This window comes from Nycticebus coucang, chromosome X (genome assembly GCF_027406575.1).
Source record: "Nycticebus coucang isolate mNycCou1 chromosome X, mNycCou1.pri, whole genome shotgun sequence".
NCBI classification, from domain to species: Eukaryota; Metazoa; Chordata; class Mammalia; order Primates; family Lorisidae; genus Nycticebus; species Nycticebus coucang.
The window spans coordinates 79,777,205-79,795,647 of NC_069804.1; the positions used below are offsets into that span (position 1 = coordinate 79,777,205).

At 41.4% G+C, this 18,443-nt stretch overlaps 1 protein-coding gene across 7 annotated transcripts in view; it reads left to right on the top strand.

The window, feature by feature from the left end:
• The window catches only part of TAF1 (TATA-box binding protein associated factor 1), a 128,649-nt gene that overhangs the window by 62,100 nt on the left and 48,106 nt on the right, over positions 1-18,443 (top strand). For all 7 annotated transcript variants that reach the window (XM_053579150.1, XM_053579149.1, XM_053579145.1 and 4 more), the window contains exons 26-32: positions 3,409-3,517; positions 3,733-3,831; positions 4,664-4,841; positions 8,658-8,725; positions 11,772-11,894; positions 12,759-12,851; positions 12,933-13,017. In XM_053579150.1, coding sequence (XP_053435125.1) covers positions 3,409-3,517; positions 3,733-3,831; positions 4,664-4,841; positions 8,658-8,725; positions 11,772-11,894; positions 12,759-12,851; positions 12,933-13,017 — 755 coding nt within the window. The remainder of the gene's footprint in view (positions 1-3,408; positions 3,518-3,732; positions 3,832-4,663; positions 4,842-8,657; positions 8,726-11,771; positions 11,895-12,758; positions 12,852-12,932; positions 13,018-18,443) is intronic.

An 18,443-nucleotide genomic window follows, 5' to 3' on the forward strand; every position in this document is an offset into this window, starting at 1 on the left:
GTTATAGCTTTCATGTGAAAGCCATAAATTAGTTTCATTGTAGGGCTGAGTACATTGGATACTTTTTCTTCCATTCTTGAGATACTTTACTAAGAAGAATATGTTCCAGCTCCATCCATGTAAACATGAAAGAGGTAAAGTCTCCATCTTTCTTTAAGGCTGCATAATATTCCATGGTGTACATATACCACAATTCATTAATCCATTTGTGGATCGATGGGCACTTGGGCTTTTTCCATGACTTAGCATTTATGAATTGGGCTGCAATAAACATTCCGGTACAAATATCTTTGTTATGATGTGATTTTTGGTCTTCTGGGTATATGCCTAGTAGAAGAATTATAGGATTGAATGGCAGGTCTATTTTTAGATCTCTAAGTGGTCTCCAAACATCTTGTTTGTTCTTTTCTTGTTGATACACTTGAGTTCATCGTAGATTCTGGTGATTAACCTTTTGTAGCACGGAACTATCTTTTCCCATTCTGCAGGTTGTCTTTTTGCTTTGTGGATTGTGTCCTTAGCTGTGCAAAAACTTTTAACTTGATTAGGTCCCATTTATTTTTTTTTGTTGTTGCTGCAATTGTTAGTAGGGTTGTCTTCATAAATTCTTCACCTAGGCCAATAAGATCAAGTTTTCCCACACTATCTTCTAGGGTTTTTATTGTCTCGTGTTTAAAATTTAGATCTTTTATCCATTGCAAAGTAATTTTTTTTTAAAGTGGTGAGAGGTGTGGGTCCCATTTCATTTACTTACATATAGCTAACAAGTTCTACCAGCACTATTTATTACATAGGGATTCTTTTACCTAGTGAATGCTTTTGTTTGCTTTGTCAAAGATTAGATGGGTATATGAGAATGGCTTCATCTCTGAATTCTCTGTTCTGTTTCGGAGATCTCTGTGTTTTTATGCCAACACCATGTTGTTTTGATAACTATAGACTTTGTAGTATAAGCTAAAGTCTGATCAGGTAATAATTAAACTTAACATCGTTAATTTAGCTTCTTAGATAGATCCTAAGCTTTAAGCCAGATCATGTGTCCTTTTGAAATGACTGTAAATCTTTGAGAACATCTTTATTTTCTGGCACAAGATATTATAGGCTTTCTTTGAACTTTTCCTGTCTTAGACTTAGACTCTGCAATTTCTCCAAGGAGCCCAGGTTCCTTTTATTAAGGAATGTTATTTTAAAAATCAAGATATAGGTGTTAGCTATCAAGATACAGGTGTTATTCATGGCCATTGAGATGTCATTGCTTCTATGCTTTTGTGGAGAGAACTAGGAAATATGTATATATTTTAGATCAAACTTTGTACTGGTACTTCTAATCCAAATTGTACTTATCGATTATTTCTCATCTTGTTCCATTTCATATTTATATCCTTTCTCTATAAATAATTCATTTTTGACATGTATATTTATTCATTTGTTCTATCCTATGATATGCACAAAAAGTTTCAGAATTACTATACTAATACCATTACCAACAACAAACATGATGTAGATTCAAGATGTTTTTTGTAGTTTGTTATTTTTGAATTACCTACTAGTAAAGGATAGTCAGGGTATTACATTAAAAATACATTTGAAGTAATTATTTTTTTTGTGTTATTTTATTCATTTCTTTTCTTTTTTTTTGGAGACAGTCCCTCACTTTGTCACCCTTGGTTGAGTGCTATTGTGTCATAGCTTACAGCAACCTCAAGCTCTTGGGCTCAAGAGATCCCCTTGACTCAGCCTCCTGAGTAGCTGGGACTACAGGTACCTGCCAGAACATGTGGCTATTTATTTTTATTTTTATTTTTATTTTTTGAGACAGATTCTCAAGCTGTCGTGGATAAAGTGCCGTGCTGTCATAACTCACAGCAACCTCCACCTCAGTCTTATGAAAAAACCACGCCTGGCCTTTTGTGTGTAATTTTAAAAATCAATTTGATACAGTTAGAGTTATTTATTTTTATTTTGTTTGAGGTTCTTTTTTTCCATCATGGTTGCTTTAATTTATCAATGTCTATAATAGGTATTGTATTTTAAAGCACATTAAGAAAAGGCAAATTTGGTGGGCGTGGTTGCTCACGCCTGTAATCCTAGCACTCTGGGAGGCTGAGATGGGTGGATTGCTGGAGCTGACGAGTTAGAGACCAGCCTGAGCAAAATGGAATACCTGTCTCTACTAAAAATAGAAAAATTGGCGGCACCCATAGCTCACAGGGTAGGGCACCAGCCACATACATGGAGGCTGGCGGGTTCCAACCTATCCTCTTCTTTCCCCCACCTCTCCCCGCTGCTTTATTCCCCCACCCACTACCTTGAATTTATTTGAGTTTTCCTCTTAATGTGGGAAGTGTGTATTAGATTGTCTACTGGCTTCATATTATAATTGAGAACGTTGGATGCTTGCTTTTCCATTCGTGTGATAGTTTATTAAGAAGAATGAGTTCCAACTCTACATGGATGGGCTTCAATGATAAAGGGTAACCTATTTAAAATTTTTTGTTTCCATTCTGAATCATTTAGGTTTCCTAGCCCTAAAACAGAATGTTGTAACTAGAATTCTTTTTTGTGTGTGTGTTGATAATTTTTATGTTTATTTTATTTTTTTAAATTAAGTCATATATACATAGATCATGAATACATTTATGTCTTTGTGGGATTCAACGTGTTGATTATTTGTACGAATTAGAGTGCCTACATCCTACTAATTAACATAGCTTTCACCTCATTTACTTAATCGCAGTGTTAAGACATTTGTGTTTAATACTTGATAGATTTGACTTGTACCCTTGTAATATGCTCCATAGGTGAAACTAGAATTCTTAAAATTCCTTTAGCCTAGTTCCCTTATCTTCTGAATAGGAAACTGAGGTGAAGTTGTAACTTGCCTACTTCTTTATTAATTTGGAAATCCTATAAGGCCTTACCTGAGCTGAGGATCCTATGATCCTGTGAGGCCTTGCCTAACCTAAGCCTTAAAAGCTGGATGTCTGGGGCGGCGCCTGTGGCTCAGTGAGTAGGGCGCCGGCCCCATATGCCGAGGGTGGCGGGTTCAGGCCCAGCCCCGGCCAAACTGCAACAAAAAAAAAAAAAATAGCCGGGCGTTGTGGCAGGCGCCTGTAGTCCCAGCTGCTCGGGAGGCTGAGGCAAGAGAATCGCTTAAGCCCAAGAGTTAGAGGTTGCTGTGAGCTGTGTGACGCCACGGCACTCTACCCGAGGGCGGTACAGTGAGACTCTGTCTCTACAAAAAAAAAAAAAAAAAAAGCTGGATGTCTGGCCTTTGTTTGGCTTTTTCCTCCCCAGGCTCATGCTGAGGTACTTTGTACTTTTTCATTGTAGTTGTGTCTCCCCCTGCCCCACCCTGGGAACTAGAAATAGGGGCCATATCCTATGAAATTGTTATTGATTCCCCAGTGCAGATGAGGTTCGAAGAAAATCTCTGGTTCTCAAGTTCCCTAAGCAGCAACTTCCTCCCAAGAAGAAACGCCGAGTTGGAACCACTGTTCATTGTGACTATTTGAATGTGAGTATCTGTATTGCTTCCTTCTGATCAGATAGGTCTAATTGGTTTTCCCTAGCTTTCTATACTATAGCTTTGACAGCCTTAGTTTCTCCCTTTGGCCCCATCATGAGAATTACATGTACTGTTCATTTTAAAATTTCTAAAATATATTTGCCTAGATATAGAACATGGGGTTCTGATCTAAAGAAGCATTCTGATTGCTTGTTTCTTGTTAGAGACCTCATAAGTCCATCCACCGGCGCCGGACAGACCCTATGGTGACCCTGTCATCCATCTTGGAGTCTATTATTAATGACATGAGAGATCTTCCAAATGTGAGTTTATTGCATTGGATATCTATTGTAGGGCTGGCAAGACCCTTTGTTCTAGAATCACAAATAGAACAGTTAGCATATAGATCTAGCTGCCTAGACATAGGTTTTTTGTTTTTTTGGAGACGGAGTCTCACTTTGTCACCCTCAGTAGAGTGCTATGGGGTCATAGCTCACAGCAACCTCAAACTCTTAGGATCAAGCAATTCTATTGCCTCAGCCTCCTAAGTAGGTGGGATTATAGGCACCTGCCACAACACGGCTATTTTTTAGAGATGAGGTCTTGTTGTAGCTCAGGCTGGTTTCTAGCCTGTGAGCTCAGGCAATCTACCTACCTCGGCCTTCTAGAGTGCTAGGATTATAGGCATGCCACTGCGCCTGGCCTTGTTTGTTTTTTTTTTAAACGGAGTCTCACTCTATCTCTCTGGGTAGAATGCCATGGGGTCATAGCTCACACCAATCTCAAACTCCTGGGCTCAAGCGATCCTCTTGCCTCAGCCTTCCAAGTAGCTGGGACCACAGGCATGCGCCACTACACCTGTCTAGTTTTTCTATTTTTAGTAGAGATGAGGGTCTCACTGTTGTTCAGGCTGACCTCAAACTCCTGAGCTCAGGCAATATGCCTTGGCCTCCCAGAGTGCTAGGATTACAAATGTGAGCCACCACACCCGGCCTGGGTTTTTTTTAACAGTGTACGAGGAGAAACATATTTGTTTCATCTAGAAAGATTCCTTTGGCAGTTGATGGCCAGGTAGACAGGTAAGATGTGAGAGTTTTAGGAACTGGCTCTCAAAAGTTCTTTGCTCATAGGTGGTTATGGCTTTTATTTGCACAGACATACCCTTTCCACACTCCAGTCAATGCAAAGGTCGTAAAGGACTACTACAAAATCATCACCCGACCAATGGACCTACAAACACTCCGTGAAAATGTGCGTAAACGCCTCTACCCATCTCGGGAAGAGTTCAGAGAACATTTGGAGCTAATCGTTAAAAATAGTGCAACCTACAATGGTAAGAATCACCCATTCGGTAAAGGTCACCTTTCAGTTATTACTGGTCATAAATTCAGACTAGAATAGACTGACTGAAAAGGCTGCAACATAATAGTGTATTTGGTGGTATGAAAATCTGGTAGTATACATTTTCAGTCATTTAATTACTATTGTTTCTACTCCCCTTCACACACGCAGTATTTTATTCTTATATCCTCTGGAGAATTTGGAGTTTGGTCCAGAGTCTCACCCTGTTGTCCTGGGTAGAGTGCCAAGGCATCTTAGTTCACAGTAACCACAGACGCTTGGGCTCAATTAATCCTGGTGCCTCAGCCTACCAGTTAGCTAGCACTACAGGCACCCACCACAACACCCAGCTATTTTTTTTTTAAGAGATGGGAATCTCAACAATTGCTTAGGTGGTCTTGAACTCCTGAGGTCAGGCAATCTGCCCACCAAGGCCTCCCAGAGTGCTAGGAATACAGGTGTCAGCCACCGTTCACAGTCTGGAGTTTATCTCTTATCAGTTGCATGGGGAGTAGTGGGAGGAACAAGTGGGCCTACTTTAACAGAGAAGCATTCAATGTAGATGGAACCTGAACCTGTGTAGAGTATGTGTTTGTGACCATATTTGGTGCATGTAAGTCTTTGATTTGATCTACAAATTTGTTAGAAGGGCTGTTATATGTCCACTTTGCTTAAAAGCTGAGATGGCAAGGAAGAAAAAATCTACTTCTGAGTCTCACTTTGTCACCCTCAGTGGAGTGCTATGGGGTCATAGCTCACAGCAACCTCAAACTCTTGGGCTCCAGCGAGTCTCTTGTCTCAGGCTCCCAAATAGCTGGGACTACAGGCGCCTGCCACAGCTCTCTATTTTTAGAGATGGGGTCTTGCTCTGGCTCAGGCTGGTCCTTTTTTTCTGTTCTGGGTAAAGTGCCATGTTATAGCTCACAGCAACCTCAAACTCTTGGGCTGAAGCAGTCCCTTGCCTCGGCCTTCCAAGTAGCTGGGACTGTAGGCACTCATTACCACACCCAGCTATTTTTAGTAGAGACAGAGTCTCACTGAACTCAAGCAATCCACCCGCCTAGGCCTCCCAGAGTGCTAGTTTTATAGGCTTGAGCCACCATGCCTTGCCCATTTATGATATTTTCAACTCATGATGAATTTATTGGGATATAACCCATCATAAGTTGAGGAACATCCATGTTTCATATGCAGTCCTTCCATATTTTATAGCAACCAGTATATTTCTTTACACTAAGTTTTTTAAACTTTTATGATGGAAATTTTTAGACATATATAGACAGAAGAAATAAACCTTGCTGTATTTGTTCACTCATCTCATCAATTTGTTACCATATGGCCAATCTTTTTTTTTTTTTTTTTGCAGTTTTTTGGCTGGGGCTGAGTTTAAACCTGCCACCTCCGGTATATGGGGCTGGTGCCCTACTCCTTTGAGCCACAGGCGCCGCCCCATGGCCGATCTTTTTTAGTGTATATTTGCAAATTTCATATAATTTTATCCATGTGTATTTGAAGCACTTTTTTTTTTTTCCTGAGAAAGTCTGATTTTGTTGTCCTTGGTAGAATGCTGTGGTGTCATAGCTCACAGCAGCCTCTAACTCTTAAGCTCAAGTGATTCTCTTACCTCAGCCTTCCAAATAGCTAAAACTACAGGTACCCACCACATACCTGACTATTTTTAAAGGTGGGTTCTTGTTCTGGCTCATGCTGGTCTCAAACCTGTGAGCTTAGGCAATCCACCTGCCTCAGCCTCCCAGAGCCCCTTATACTCTGTCTTGCAGTGATTTTCAAGTCATTCTGTTTCAATAACTCTTCCAGGAACTCTTATTTTTCCTTGTAGTCCCATCATTGAACACATCATATATAGTCATTAAATGTTTGTTGAATAAATGAACAAATGAATGCTGAATTAAATAATTAGTAGTTGAGACTGGAGTTGAGGTTTAGGTTCTTGGTAACACTAACATGAAGGATAGAGGAAGATTATCTGGCAGAGTATACTTAAAGGAAGTAGTCAGAATTACTGGCTAGATGAAAATGTTGTAGCTATCCCTGTGATGAACAGGGAGTGTAGGATATAGGGCGAATAGTTCAAGGATTCTCTGAAGCACCTGATAGGGACATCAACATGGAGTTGTTTTTTTTTTATAACAAAGGCTTTGGATTGGCTAGGTGTTGTGGGAACATCACAGACCATAAGTTCTGCAAACAAAAATTGCGATCATGGGCAGCGCCTGTAGCTCAGTGAGTAGGGCGCTGGCCCCATATACCAAGGGTGGTGGGTTAAAACCCGGCCCCATCCAAACTGCAACAATAAAAAAAAAAAATAGCCGGGCATTGTGGTGGGCACCTGTCATCCCAGATACTCAGGAGGCTGAGGCAAGAGAATCGCCTAAGCCTAAGAGCTAGAGGTTGCTGTGAGCTGTGTGATGCCACAGCACTCTACCAAGGGCGACAAAGTGAGACTCTGTCTCTAAAAAAAATTTGCACATTATATATGCTAATTGTATATATATAATCACACATTATATATGCTAATTGTGGAAAAATTATAAATCATCCATTGATCTTTTCAGCCATGCTTAAACAAATTGTTGTTAAAGGCAACAGTTCTATTACTGTGCATGTGTACACACAAATGAAGAAAAGAGTTAAGGCCAAGAAGCATGGTGGCTAATACCTGTAATCCCAGCATTTTGGGAGGCCAAAGCAGGAAGATTGCTTAAGCCCAGGAATTTGGACCAGCCTGGGAGACATAGAAAGATTGTGTCTCTACAAAAATACTTAGCCAGGTATGGCAGCAGGTCCATAGTCCCAACTACTCAGGATGCTGAGGTGGGAGAGTCACTTCAACCGAGGAGATTGAGGTTGCAGTGGGCTGTAATCACACCACTGCACACTAGTCCAGGTGAAAGAGTGAGACTCTGTGTCAAAAAATAAAGGAAAGAAAGAAAAGAGTTAAAATTAGTTTATTTATTCATATACCTGCTATATGTTTGGCACTAATAATTGGGAGATAATTCTAGTGTGTCTCAAATTCCTGGCCTCAAGCTGTCTTCCTACCTTGGCCTTCTAAAGTGCTACGATTACAGGCATGAGGCACTGTATCCAGCCTCAAGTCTAGGAAATGTATCTAACCCAAAAGTTAGACTGGTGCATGTCATACTATTAGGTTCTTAAGTACTGTGTTTTACCTTGTATAATGCCCATTTTATCTAAATTTTTGAGAGAAAAATAAGCATGTGTATTGTACATGAGTGGTATATATAATGTGCATCCTTTCAGGAGCAGGAGAGCTCAGTGGGAACACAGAATTCAGTCTGGGAGGATCTGGGATCCAGTGTGAGTTGGCTGAAGTAGACTCCACCAAGTGCTGCCATCTGGGGAGAGGCTGATAGCAGGGTGTGAGAGCTGAGACCCAAGGCTTGGCTGCATGTAGGGGAGTGGGAGCCCTACACAGGCTCCAGGAACCTAATTGGCTGCCAGCATGCCCAGCGACCTCAGAAGCTCCTGTCAGGAGGATAGGGATCCAGGGAAAGTTGGAAGGGACAGCCTTCCCAGAGCAGGTGGCTGTAGGAAGGCGGGGCAATCTGTATGTTTACCAGAGGAACATTAACCCTCCCATATGTGTCTGGCCACTTTCTCAAGGGGTGTTTTCCTGAAAATTGAGACTAAAAATATGAATTTGTGTTATACACAGGAGCATATTATACATGGCAAAATATGGATAAATGTAAAAGGATAGCAAAGTGTTGGCAGCTCTTTAGTCTAATTTTTAATGGTCCTATGTCTTACTCTTCCTCTTTAGGGCCAAAGCACTCATTGACCCAGATATCTCAATCCATGCTGGATCTCTGTGATGAAAAACTTAAAGAGGTAAGACACTTGGAATGAAAGGCAGTGGAATTTGAAAATGAGGGGTATCAGGGTTTAGGAAGTAGAGCATTTAACAGAAGGAAAAGTATGTGCGTGGGAGTATTATCAGGTCTTTAGTGTGTAAAGACTAGAAGGAACTTTAAAACTCTCATAGGCCAATCCCTTTTGTAGATGGGAAAACTAAGCCCATTGAAGAAAACAGTTGCTCTGCATATCACGAGTATTAAATAGTAAAGTTAGGATTAAGATCCAGAATCTATATTAGTCTTTAGAAGGGGCAAAGGAAAGTGACTTCTCAGAAAGTCATCTGTAGCTAAGAGACTAGTCACTGTTTTGGCAGGGAGGAATTTTAATTTTATTTTTTTTAAGTTTTTTTGGGGGGGTTTTGAGACAGAATCTCACTTTGTCACCTTTGGTAGAGTGTCATGGTGTCATAGCTCACAGCAATCTCAAACTTGTGGGCTCAAGCAGTCCTCTTGCCTTAGCCTCCAAAGTAGCTGGGAGTACAGGCGCCCGCCACAATGTCCAGCTATTTTTTGGTTTTTTTTTTATTTTTTTGCAGTTTTTGGCCAGGGTTGGGTTTGAACCTGCCACCTCTGATCTCTGGGACCGGCTCCCTACTCTTTTGAGCCACAGGCACCGCCCCCAGCTATTTTTTAGAGACAGGGTCTCACTCTTGCTCTGGCTGGTCTTGAACTCCTAAGCTCAAGCAGTCCACACACCTTGGCATCTGAGACTGCTAGGAATTTAGGCGTGAGCCACTGTGCCTGGCCCAGAAGTTTAATTTCCAAATGATTGTCTACAGTCCATCTTTTTACCAAAAAAAGACTTGGGGCATCTGGCTTGGCGCCTGTGGCTCAAGCAGCTAAGGTGCCAGCCACATACACCTGAACTGGTGGGTTCAAATCCAGCCTGGGCCTGCCAAACAACAATGACGGCTGCAACCAAAAAATAGCTGGGTGTTGTGGCGGGCACCTGTAGTCCCAGCTACTTGGGAGGCAGAAGCAGGAGAATCTCTTGAGCCCGGGAGTTGGAGGTTGCTGTGAGCTGTGATGCTACGGCACTCTACCCAGGGCAACAGCTTGAGGCTCTGTCTCAAAAAAAAAAAAAATTGTGCATCTTACAATCTTACAAAAGTACAATTATATTGGTGATGTTAATATTGAAATAGACTTTGTTGTTGTTGTTGAGACAGGGCCTCAAGCTGTTGCTCTGGGTAGAGTGCTGTGGCATCACAGCTCACAGCAACCACCAACTCCTGGGCTTAAGTGATTCTCTTGCCTCAGCCTCCCAAGTATCTGGGACTACAGGCGCCTGCCACAATGCCCAGCTATCTTTTGGTTGCATTCGTCATTGTTGTTTGTCAGGCCCGAGCTGGATTCGAACCCACCAGCTCTGGTGTATGTGGCTGGCGCCTTAGCTGCTTGAGGTACAGGCACCGAGCCTGAAGTAGACATCTCACAAAAGAGATAACTAAATGGCCAATAAGTATGAAAAGATTCTCATCTTGAGTGATCATTAGGGAGATGCACATTTAAATCACTATTAGAGGCTCAGCACCCATAGCACAGAGGTTCAAACCCGGCCTGGGCCAGCTAAACAACAATGACAACTGCAACAAAAAATAGGTGGGAATTGTGGCTGTAATCCCACCTACTTGGGAGACTGAGACAAGAGAATTGCTTAAGCCCAATAGTGTAAGGTTGCTGTGAGCTGTGACTCCACAGCCCTCTACCAAGGGTGACACAGTGAGACTCTATGTCTCAATTAAAAAAGAAAAATAAATAAATCACTATTAGATACCACTACATACCTGCCAGAAAGGCTAATACTAATATTAGAAAGACTGATAGTACTACGTTGAACAGTTTGATGAGAATATTTCAGATTGTATATGAAACTAGCACATTGTACCCCTCGATTGCACTAATGTACACAGCTATGATTTAACCATAAAAATAAATAAATTAAAATAAAAGACTGATAGTACTAAGTGTTGATAAGGATGTAGAACAATGGGAACACAAACTTTTGCCTAGCATAAAGTCTGAAACAAATTTGTTAAGTCCTCTTACACAAAAGTCACTAAACAGTAATACTCAGTTTAGTTCTATAGCAGAAACAGCATGGTATTAAAGCTTACCTTGCCAAAGATGTTTTTATGTGGGAACTAAGCTGTTGATATCCAGGGATATATATTTTTGTTTTTTTGGGGATTGTTTTGTTTTTTTGTTTTTGCTATTCAAGCGTGGTTGTGGGGAGAGACAATGTTAAATCACTTTAAAAGAAATACATATTTTTAATGATCCAGAAGAATAGCATGTAGAGAGGGCCAGGTGTGATGGCTCATGCTTGTAATCCCAGCATTAAGGGAGGGTTGCTTGAGACCAGGAGTGCAAGACCCTGTCTCTACAAAAAAACTAGCCAGGTGTGGTTGCACATGCCTGCAGTCCCAGCTACTCAGGATCCTGGTTGAGGTGGGAGGATCACATGAACCCAGCAGTTTGAGGTTACAGTTGGCTCTGATTGCACCCTTGTGCTCCAGCGTTGAGCAACACAGTGAGAGTCTGTCTCTTAAAAAAAAACAAACCTAAAACAAAGAACACTGTATACAGTGGCTTGTGCCTGTAATCCTAGCACTCAGGGAGACTGGGGCAGGAGGGTTGCTTGAGGTCACTAGTTTAAGACTGGCCTGAGCAAGAGCTCCACCTATCCCCCACCCCGGCCTACCTCTACCAAAAATAGAAAAATGAGCTGGACATGGTGGCATGCCATTCATAGTACTAGGTACTTGGGAGATTGAGGCAGGAGGATTGCTTGAACCTGGAAGTTTGAGGTTGTAGTGAACTATGATGATGTCACTGCACTCTAGCCAAGGCAACAAAGAGAGACTCTGTCTCAAAAAAACAAAAAAAGAGAGAGAGAGAGAGAATTGAATGTAGAATATCAAAAGAAGTTGTTGACACATCATTTCTGTCCCAAGTTTTCAATGGTGATCATACCTCAAGGAAAACTTCTGTCTTGGCTTTGCTTTGTTTGGTTTTAGAAAGAAGACAAATTGGCTCGCTTAGAGAAAGCTATTAACCCCTTGCTGGATGATGATGACCAAGTGGCATTTTCTTTCATTCTGGACAACATTGTCACCCAGAAAATGATGGCAGTTCCAGATGTAAGTGGTCTCTATGGTAAATATTGTGAGGATAATACAGAGGAAAGCAAAGAAGTATAGGTTGTGCATGTATATGTATGTCGGAAAGCCTGAGTAATGGTATATTTTAATTGAGACTAGTATATAATTTTAAATATTGACCTTTTTTGGCTGTATGAGTGTATTATCATTGAAATCAAATGAATGCTTGCTTGTTGGCATTCAGTATTTGAATGCTCCTGAATAGCTCTGGATAGAAAGGATGTCAACTAATGGGAGAGGCATTTGATTTAGAGGTGCTTCTAGGCAAAGGACACTTTGATAATTATCAAGTGTTTGTTTTCTTTTGTTTCATTTTTGTTGTTGTTGTAATGATCTTCCCCAGGAATTTTCTTTTTACACTGTTGTAGGCATATTTTCTGAGTGTGTCATTCTATTAAACTTGAGAATGGGAGTAAGGAATAGGGAGTTTTAATTTTGTTTATAAAGTAGGGTTCTTATCCTATCAAGGCACAGAACCCCCTTAAAGGAATCCATGAACTCCTTAAATTATATACAGAGTTTTATTTATTTTTAATTTTTTAAATTAAATTATAAACATAGGGATTTATGGGACACAATGTGCTGATTTTATACACAATTTGGAATGCTTACATCAAAGTGGTTAACATAGTCTTCACCTTACTTAATTATTGTGTTAAGACATTTATACTCTATTTGTAATAGATTTGACACCCTTGCAATATGCACCATAGGATATACAGAGTGTTTTGCTGGAAAAACGGTCTATACTTTTTGTCAGGAATATTCATGATCCAACAAAGGTTGAGAATTTCTGGTATAAAGAGTGGTTCCATTTCCTTTCCCATGTCTTCTTTTTACTAGTCTTGGCCATTTCATCACCCAGTTAATAAGAAGTTTGTTCCAGATTATTACAAAGTGATTGTCAATCCAATGGATTTAGAGACTATAAGGAAGGTGAGTATTTGATCTAAAATGCCTTTTTGTAATCAAATGACTTTGTATGCGTACCTGAGTGTTTGATTCTTTTCATTACAGAATATTTCTAAGCACAAGTATCAGAGTAGAGAGAGCTTTCTAGATGATGTAAACCTTATTCTGGCCAACAGTGTTAAGTACAATGGTGAGTATTTATCTTTTTTCTCCCTCTCCATCAATCTGTCCATCTAACACTAGTTATTAGCATTGTTGTTTTGTTTGGAGACAGAGTCTCACTATGTTGTCCTCAGTAGAGTGCCTTGGTGTCACAGCTCATAACCTCAAACTCTTGTATTCATGCGATTCTCTTTCCTCAGCCTCCCAAGTAGCTGGGACTACAGATGCCCACCACAATGCCTATGTTTTGTTGCAGTTATCATTGTTGTTTAGCTGGCCCGGGCTGGGTTCGAACCCACCAGCCTCCGTATATGTGCCTGGGTGCCATAACCACTATGCTATGGGTGCTGAGCGAGTTATTAGCATTGTTAACATTTAGCAACCTTGGATGGCGCCCATAGCTCAATGGGTAGGGCGCCAGCCACATACACTGGGGCTAGCAGGTTCGAACTCGGCCTCCGCCTGCTAAACAGCATTGACAACTGCAACAAAAAAATAGCCAGGCATTGTGGCGGGTGCCTGTAGTCCCACCTACTTGGGTGGCTGAGGCAAGAGAATCATTTAAGTCAGCAGTTCTCAACTTGTGGGTTGCGACCCATAGGAATTGTATTAAAGGGCCGCAACATTAGGAGGGTTGAGAACCACTGTCTTAAACCCAAGAGTTTGAAGTTGCTGTGAGCTGTGATGCCAGAGCACTCTACCATGGGCAACAAGGTGAGACTCTGTCTCAAAAAAAAAAATAGTGATATCTTTTTTTAACCTATTAGATAAACTCAGCTTTTTCTTCTTTTTTTTATTTTTTTTTTTTGAGACAGAGTCTCACTTTTTCACCTTTAGTAGAGTACTGTGGCATCATAGCTCACAGCAACCTCGAACTCGGGTTCAACCAATTCTCTTGCCTCAGTCTCCCAAGTAGCTGAGAGTACAGCTATTCCACCACATCGCCTGGCTATTTTTAGAGACGCGGTCTCGCTCTGGCTCAGGCTGGTCTCAATCCTGTGAGCTCAGGCAATCTACCTGCCTTGGCCTTCCAGAGTGCTAGGATTATAGGCATGAGCCACCGTGCCCAGCCCTTCTTCTTTTATTTGTGTATTTTTAGTTTTGAGATAGGAACTCTGTCACCCTTGGCTGGAGTGCAGTGGCATTATCATGTTTATTACAGCCTCAAACTCGTGGGCTTAAATGATCCTTCCAACTCAGACTTACACTTGGCTAATTTTGTTTATTTATTTATTTTGTAGAGTTTGGGCTCTGACCATATTGCCCAGGCTGGTCTCAAACTCCTGGCCTCAAGCTATCCTCTTACCTCTGATTCCCGAATTGCTGGGATTATAGGCATGAGCTATACACAGTCAAGTTTATTTTTTTTTAATGGAAGTACTCAATGCTAATGAGGCATGTGCTCTCCCATATCACTGTTGATAATATGAAATTGTGAGACATTTCTGAAAAGCTATTTGGCAACATTGAGAGACTTAAAAATAGTTAAACAAATACTTTCTACTTAAGTACACTTGGATTTGAATTTTGATCCTACCACTTAATAATAACAGTATGACTTTGGGAAAGTAGCTTTGCCTCTGCTTTCCCATCTGCTAAATGAGAATTAGAATAGTATTCCCCCTCAAAGTATTGTTGTGAGGATTAAATAAAATAATGCATGTAAGTGTTTAGCCCACGTTAAGATTCTAAGCCTATAAATATGTCAACAAAAGTGTTCATATTAGGCTCGGTGTGCCCATCGCTCAGTGGTTAGGGCGTCAGTCACATACACTGGGGATGTCAGGTTTGAACCCAGCCTTGGCTTGCTAAACAACAACAAATAGCCGGGCGTAGTGGCAGGCACCTGTAGTTCCAGCTACTTGGGAGGCTGAGGGAAGAGAATCACTTAAGCCCAAGAGTTTGACGTTGATGTGAACTGTGACACCAGGCCAACATAGTGAGACGCTCACCAAAAAAAAAAAAAGTGCTGATAGTAATGTTATTTATATTAATGAGAAATAAACCTGAATTGTTAACATAAAGGGAATGATTAGTAATAGTGTCATCTATATAGTAAATTATTAGGTAAAGATTAAAAGATCTTTTTTTGGAAAACTTAATTACCAAAAAATGTTCACAGTGTTAAATTAGAAAAGCAGAACACAGAATTGTTTATGTCATCTTGGTAATGGTTTTTTAAAAGATACACAGGGGGGCGGTGCCTGTGGCTCAGTCGGTGGGGCACCGGCCCCATATGCCAAGGGTGGCGGGTTTGAACCCGGCCCCGGCCAAACTGCAACCAAAAAATAGCCGGGCGTTGTGGCGGGCGCCTGTAGTCCCAGCTGCTCAGGAGGCTGAGGCAAGAGAATCGCTTAAGCCCAGGAGTTGGAGGTTGCTGTGAGCTGTGTGAAGCCACGGCACTCTACCGAGGGCCATAAAGTGAGACTCTGTCTCTACAAAAAAAAAAAAAAAAAAGATACACAGGGTGTCCAGAAAGTTCGTGTGAAATTTAAAATAATTTTATATTATAAATTGCACATGAACTGTATGGACACCTGTATATATGTAGGGGAAAAACGCTGGAAGGAAATACATCAAAATGATGATAGCAGTTATTTCTGAGGTAGAGAGTTTAAGATTGTTTTCATGTTTTTTTCCTTTTTTATTTTCATGTTTTGCACGTTTTCCAAGATTTTTTACTGGTGTAGGAGGCAGAGAACTTTCCTAGAGGAAGTGTCTTTTGAGCTGAATTTTGAAAGATGACGTTTATAATAGCCAATTATTGAACACCTGCTGTGCCAAGCATATAGTCAAGTAGAAAAGGGTGGGGAAGAAGTTCAGGCAGAAGCACAAATGCAAAAGTAGGTGAAAGTGCCTTAGATAGGGAAGTACAAATAGTTAAGTTGGGCTAGAATGTAGAGTGGGAGCTAGGTTTAATACTTAGAGATAAGGTTTTAGACATAGGGGCCGGGGCAGCACCTGTGGCTCAGTGTGTAGGGCGCTGACCCCATATACTGAGTGGGTTCGAACCCAGTGCCAGCCAAACTGCAACAAAACAGCTGGGTGTTGTGGCGGGTGCCTGTAGTCCCAGCTACTTGGGAGGCTGAGGCCAGAGAATCGCCTAAGCCCAGGAGTTGGAGGTTGCTGTGAGCTGTGATGCTACAGCCCTCTACCGAGGGCGATAGAGTGAGACTCTGTCTCTAAAAAAAATTAAAAAATAAAGATAGGGGCCAAATTATGAAAATCCTCATGTGTTTGGCCAAGCCTTTTGAAGGGGAGGACATACCAGGTATTTTCATTAATAAAATCTTGCTAGAAGCGGGCGGCGCCTGTGGCTCAGTCGGTAGGGCGCCGGCCCCATATACCGAGGGTGGTGGGTTCAAACCCAGCCCCGGCCAAACTACAACCAAAAAATAGCCGGGTGTTGTGGCGGGCGCCTGTAGTCCCAGCTACCTGGGAGGCTGAGGCAGGAGAATCGCTTAAGCCCAGGAGTTGGAGGTTGCTGTGAGCTGTGTGAGGCCACGGCACTCTACCGAGGGCCATAAAGTGAAACTCTGTCTCTACAAAAAAAAAAAAAAAAAAATCTTGCTAGAAGCTATCTGAAAAATGGATTGGGGGTAATGAGGTGGCGAACAGTGAAGGGACTGTTGATGCAGTCAACGGTTAGAAATACTGAAGGCCCGAACTAAGGTAAGTAGTAATAAGGTGGGAAGGTAGGGTAGATTATAAAGATACTAAGGATGTAGAATTGATATCTTCGTAAATGGATTGAAAACTGGGGGTGTGGATAAAGGATGGAGAATTCAAGATGATGCCAAGCATTCGTATAGTCTTGGTAGAAACATAAATTAGTAAAAACTTTTTGGAGGCCTGTAAATGTTTATTCCTTTTGACTAAACAATTTCCGTTCTAGGGAATATTCCACCCAAGTTTGCAAAGGTGTATGTACAAATGTTATTTGCAACATTGTAATTGGAAAAAATATGGAGCTTTCTAAATATTGTACAATAGAAATTGGTTAAAATATGATAACGTTTATAATGGTGGAATACTGCTTAGTTATCAAAACGATAGATTTAGTTAACAAGGAAAGTATGCTTGTATTTGCTAATAGCAAAAGATATTCAAGATTTATTATTGAGAATTGTGTTACTTAACAGAGTATTTATTTATTTATTTTTTGAGACAGAGTCTCACTATATCGCCCTTGGTAGAGTGCTGTGGTGTCACAGCTCACAGCAACCTCAAACTCCTGGGCTTAAGCGATTCTCTTATCTTGGCCTCCCAAGTAGCTGGGACTACAGGCGTCCACCACACCGCCTGGCTATTTTTTTGTTGTAGTTGTCATTGTTTGGCAGGCTTGGGCCGGGATCAAACCCACCAGCCTCAGTGTATGTGGCTGGTACCCTAACCACTGAGCTACGGGCGCCAAGCCTACTAGTGTATTTAGAAAGGGGTCACAGATTCATAGTCTTTAGAGGCCAGACAGGTAACATAAAAGAGTGAAATTAGCTGTGAGGGCTGATGAACTAGAGAGGTTTTCCATCTGAAAGTCACTATTTAGCTCAGTTGTTGTCATGGAGCAAAACTACTAAAGGCAGAAATGGAGGATAATTTTCACTTTATACTTGTTTGTACATAGGTATTTGAATTTTTTTTTTCCATAAAATTTCAATAGATTTTACTTTAGAACTCCAGCCATTGGGCCTGGCACAGTGGCTCACACCTGTGATCCTAGCACTCTGGGAGGCTGAGGCCAGTGGATTGCCTGAGCTCATAGGTTCGAGACCAGCCTGAGCCAAAGTGAGACCTTGTCTCTAAAAATAGCCGGGTGTTATGGTGGTCCCAGCTACTTGCAAGACTTGAGGCAAGAGAATCGCTTGAGCGCAAGAGTTTGAGGTTGGTGTGAGCTATGATGATGCCCACAAAAAAAAAAAAAAAAAGAAAAAAGAAAAAAAGAAACTCTAGCCATGAGGGTAGTCTTCAAGTTCAAGTTGCAGTTCAAGGTTTCATTTAGTAGCCACTTTTTATCACCCTCTAGCACACGTATTGGATTACAATAAAACATTATCCTGGGCTGGGCGTCATGGCTCACACCTGTAATCCTAGCTCTAGGAGGCTGAGGTGGGTGGATTGTTTGAGCTCATGTTCAGGACTAGCCTGAGCAAGAGTGAAACTCTGTCTCTACTAAAAATAAAAAAAACTAAGGCAAGAGGACCACCTGATCCCAATAGTTTGAGGTTGCTGTGAGCTATGATACCATGGAATTCTTCTCAGGGTGACGAAGTGAGACTCTGTTTAAAAAAAAAAAACAAAGAAAAAACAGGGTTGCACCTGTTGCTCAGTGGGTAGGGTGCTGGCCGCATACAACAAGGCTGATGGGTTTGAACCTGGCCCAGGCCAGCTAAAACAACAATGACAACTGCAACAACAAAAAAATATCCAGGTGTTGTGGCCAGCGCCTATAGTCCC